Source organism: Propithecus coquereli, unplaced genomic scaffold (genome assembly GCF_000956105.1).
Source record: "Propithecus coquereli isolate 6110/MARCELLA unplaced genomic scaffold, Pcoq_1.0 Scaffold381, whole genome shotgun sequence".
NCBI lineage: Eukaryota > Metazoa > Chordata > Mammalia > Primates > Indriidae > Propithecus > Propithecus coquereli.
Window position 1 is genome coordinate 1,706,608 of NW_012149519.1, and position 3,985 is coordinate 1,710,592.

The 3,985-nt window shown below is 41.7% G+C and overlaps 1 protein-coding gene across 1 annotated transcript in view; it reads right to left on the reverse strand.

The window, feature by feature from the left end:
* The window catches only part of ARHGDIB (Rho GDP dissociation inhibitor (GDI) beta), a 19,567-nt gene that overhangs the window by 1,488 nt on the left and 14,094 nt on the right, over positions 1-3,985 (reverse strand). The window contains exons 4-5 of the mRNA XM_012652168.1: positions 3,911-3,985; positions 774-837 (exon numbers count right to left, since the gene is read on the reverse strand). The exon at positions 3,911-3,985 is cut by the window's right edge and continues 1 nt beyond it. Of these exons, the coding sequence (XP_012507622.1) occupies positions 774-837; positions 3,911-3,985 (139 nt within the window). The remainder of the gene's footprint in view (positions 1-773; positions 838-3,910) is intronic.

Below are 3,985 nucleotides of genomic sequence, written 5' to 3' on the forward strand. Positions count from 1 at the left end.
CAATGTTCTCTGGGATTTGAGCAATTGATTGGTTCTCCATGTCATTCAGATTTATCAGACAATTTCTCCCTAATCTTGTGTTTATTAATTCGGTAGAACTGACCTATGCTTTGCTGTTTCCCACCTCTGGGAAGAGAAGAGAGCACCTCAGGTGAAAAGGGACTGTAAAGGTCTCTCCATCACCTTCTGCCTCTCATTTCTCTCTGCCCGTATTAACTAAGGAAACTGAAACCAGGTTCCCAAGGCATGTCGAGAACTGCAGATTAGGTAATGTCATACTATTTGTTTCAATTAGACAGCTTTTCTCAATCCTAGAAAGGGCATTTTTCTCTATATCTTTGTTAGCAAATCGAGCACTCCCCCTGATCAATGCCACCGCCCCAACTCCCACCCCTAACACTCATACCACTGGGCAAGTCTTTCTCGTCTTGGATTTATTGACACTTGGGTTTTACACCCATGAACTGCTTTTTCACTTTCGAGAGTATTTTTATGCACTTTATATCATTCAGACTTATCTCGGTTACTCTCCCCTTTATGAGTAATAAAGCTGAATTCTAGAAGCTGATTGCTGAAGGTTAGTGGCTGACCTACTCTCAGCTAGGTCTCCTGAACGTTGGCCTCGCTATTAATGTCTAGGCCAGAGGGGTATGTGTGCCTGTCCACAGCTTTTATCGATTCTCATGAGTCTACGACTCACAATTATTAATAACCAGACGTTTCAGTATCAGTGAGAAGCAGTCTGGGACAGTGCGAAGTGTGGGGTCACTTACCTTTCACCCCAGTTCGGTAGGTGTGCTGAACATATTTCAGGCCTGACACAATATCCTTGTTCACCTGTAGGCGGGAAGGATCCAAGCAATTCAGATTAAAGAGGGTCCTTCATTTTTCTTCATCTTTCATGCTGATCCTTCCTAGCTGAATCTTCACTGAGAATGAAAAGACTGAAGACTTAGTTCAGAATAAGTGTTCCTACATTCATTTAGCATGGTCATGATGCAGAAATTAGAAAGAGGAGATCACAGTGTTGTCAATCTTGTTTTAATTAGTGAATACTGTGGCTTTTTTTGTTTATGGGCAAGGGGTGGGTCATTGAAATCTCCTCTCAATATTCCTCATGGTATTTCTCCTTCCTCAATGGTCCAAAGAAGGGCCTGGACCTCCCCCTCCCTGATACTACTGGCCAGGAAACCATCCTTGTCTTAGAAAAGGTTATAAAGATACCAATGGAAAATATTTTGTAAATATCCAAAAACCATAATGTCGGAAATGATCCACCTAGCACATGGAAAACAAACAAGAAGGAGAAAAGGCGTAATGGAAAATCCGGTCTAGAAGATGGTTGTGCCTGCAGTGCAATTGAGAGTGGAGTCTAGAGGTGAAATGGGTGGCACAAAAACATCCTTCATAATTGGTGAAATCCACTTGCATCTGGCAAGCACTTTGGACATCTGTCATTTCCAGGCGTTGTCTGAAATCTTGCTATTTTCCCAATCCTGTCAAAGAAAATTCACTAAAGCAGAATGGAACTATAGACAGTCCAAGCACTTTGTTTTTCCATGATTCATTTTACCTGGGACTGACCTGGGTTGTCTGTTAATTTTATACAGTGGTCATGTCTATATAAACAAATTGAAGTGGACATTGGATCATTAGCTGGAGTGCTTGGTTAACTGTTCAGCAATATGAAGAATGGAAGCATCTTCAAATAATTTTTCCCCAAAAATAATTATGACTCCCTTATTGTGTTGGCCACAGTAGTTAAACCAATTAACCTGTGCTATCTCTTGTTTTGTTGGCAGTAGGGTAGCAGAACAGTGAACACTGCCAGCTTAGATTCTAAACTGTCACTCAGGATATCTGTAGAATAAACGTCCCCAAAGCAGGCAGAATGAAAAGAGCTTTATTGAAGAGATGGTGACAAAATGAAGCCCAAACTTTCTAATGACTCTGTATCCCTGATGTAGCTCATAGGAATGGGGAAAATTAATACATCTTTCTAGATGTCCCTAATCTTGTCCCTTGGACCAAGTGGCAGATGTGACCTGGTGGGAAAAAGATCCAAGAAGAAAAATAGCAGTGGAATAGCAATAAGAACTTCAACACAAAGAGCTGCTGTTTTACCACTGCTCCATAGAGGGTCGCTACATTTGGGATGGGTAAAAGAAAGTACGACTATTCATAGTATCATCTTCTTCTGCCTGCAACCCCTCCCCAGTGTGTCTCCCACGCCAGGAGGAAGAAGCCTCGGAGATATGAGTAAGAGTGAGGACCTGTGGAAGTCAGAGATACTACATTTCCTTGGGAGGCAGAAGGAGAGGCAGGGGGGACCTAAGCAAACCATCCTAGGCAAGGTTTTTAGAAAATGCTGTAGAGTTTGGGAGGAGAAAGAGAAGAACATCGAGAGCAACTAACAGAGATAAAGAAAGAAGGTTTTAGGATGTGGTGTTACACATGCAAACTTTCTTGGGCATTTTTCAAGAGATGTTAGTAAGAATTGAAATTGCTTTTCAATTACGTTTTGACTTTTTTGTTTCTTCTAACTGTAGCTCCATGTGGGACAGGCCACAAGGTGGTTCAGCTTCACATGGATAACACAGAGAGTGATCAAACCACTGAAGTGGATGGGTCTTGGCAGCCCCTCCCTGTCCCCCCTCAGCATCACCCTAATGTGTAACCCAGACCCCCCAGAGCCACACCACTGCATTCCTACCCGGCCTCCCCACTCGCAGCAGAAACCCACATCCCAGAGCTTTCCTTCTCATCTTATTCACATCAAAATTCACCTGTCACATTTCACTTGATAAAAACTGGCTTGCTAAATTGACAAACTAATGCAATACCATCAATAACTAAAAATTGAACTGATGTGGAACCCATTGTAGGCATATTGAGATACAATGCCTTATCCAACCTCAGGTGTTTCAGTAATAAATGACAGGAAACAAGTAAGTGAACCATAGCTCAGTGCCTGTTATAGAGAAGGTGTCAGCAAATATTTCAGAATGAAATTATTTTGAGGCATATTTGTATGTGGTGAGTGATTGTCCATTGACCCTGAATCATATCCTGCACCTAGGGGAAAGAAGGTCCCAGTGTGCAAATAGAGAAAACAGATGGAGTCTTCCTTGGTGGAGCCCAGGCCCTGGAGAATGAGGCTGAGAGGGAATGAGGAGCGGCCAAGACAAACACAAACCATTAAGTGCAAACAGTGCATTTCTGAATTATTTGTTTTCAAAGTCAAGGTTACTTTTCCTGTGATTTGGGCTATTCATTGGAATATACGGCTATTCATTAGATGTTGATTTGTTCCTTATTTAGTTTTGCTCTTACCTGGTCACCTGCTCCACAACTATAATTATAATTTCTAGTTACTTAGCAAAGACCACACTCCCTGGATTTATACAGCCATCGAGCAGTTAGAGCTGAGGCCCTATCTGTCCTATTTTTCTATTAGCTGACTCATTCATTTGTTCACTTCTCAATATATATTCAATAAATATCTTCCATATACAAAGTTTTGTGTGAAATATTGGAAAGAAGGGATATATAATTTTACTGTACCTCAAGGTGCTCATGTTGTATAAAGTAGGATTGACACAGATGGTATGATACAAAACAGTATGTGCCTCATGGCTATATTAGGAATTCATAGAGAGAGGGATCCCATGGGCTTGAGTGACAATGGACAGTTTCAAGTCCTGGCTGGGAAAGGCACAAAGCAAGAGCAGGTCTCAACAGGTAGAGCTGAGAGTTGGGAATAGGACGTTCAAGACCCAGGTACGTACGGGGGGAGGTCGGGGGTGGGGTGAGAAACAAAAAGTATGCCAACACGATAATGCAAGAAATTTAGTCACTGATTATAGGAAAGATTTAAACTTTATAAAAACACACAGGGCAAGGTACTTACTTTGAAGTTAATTTTGACTCTATATTCAGCACCTTCCTTTAGCACAAAGGTTTCCCTTTTGAGGGCTGCAACATC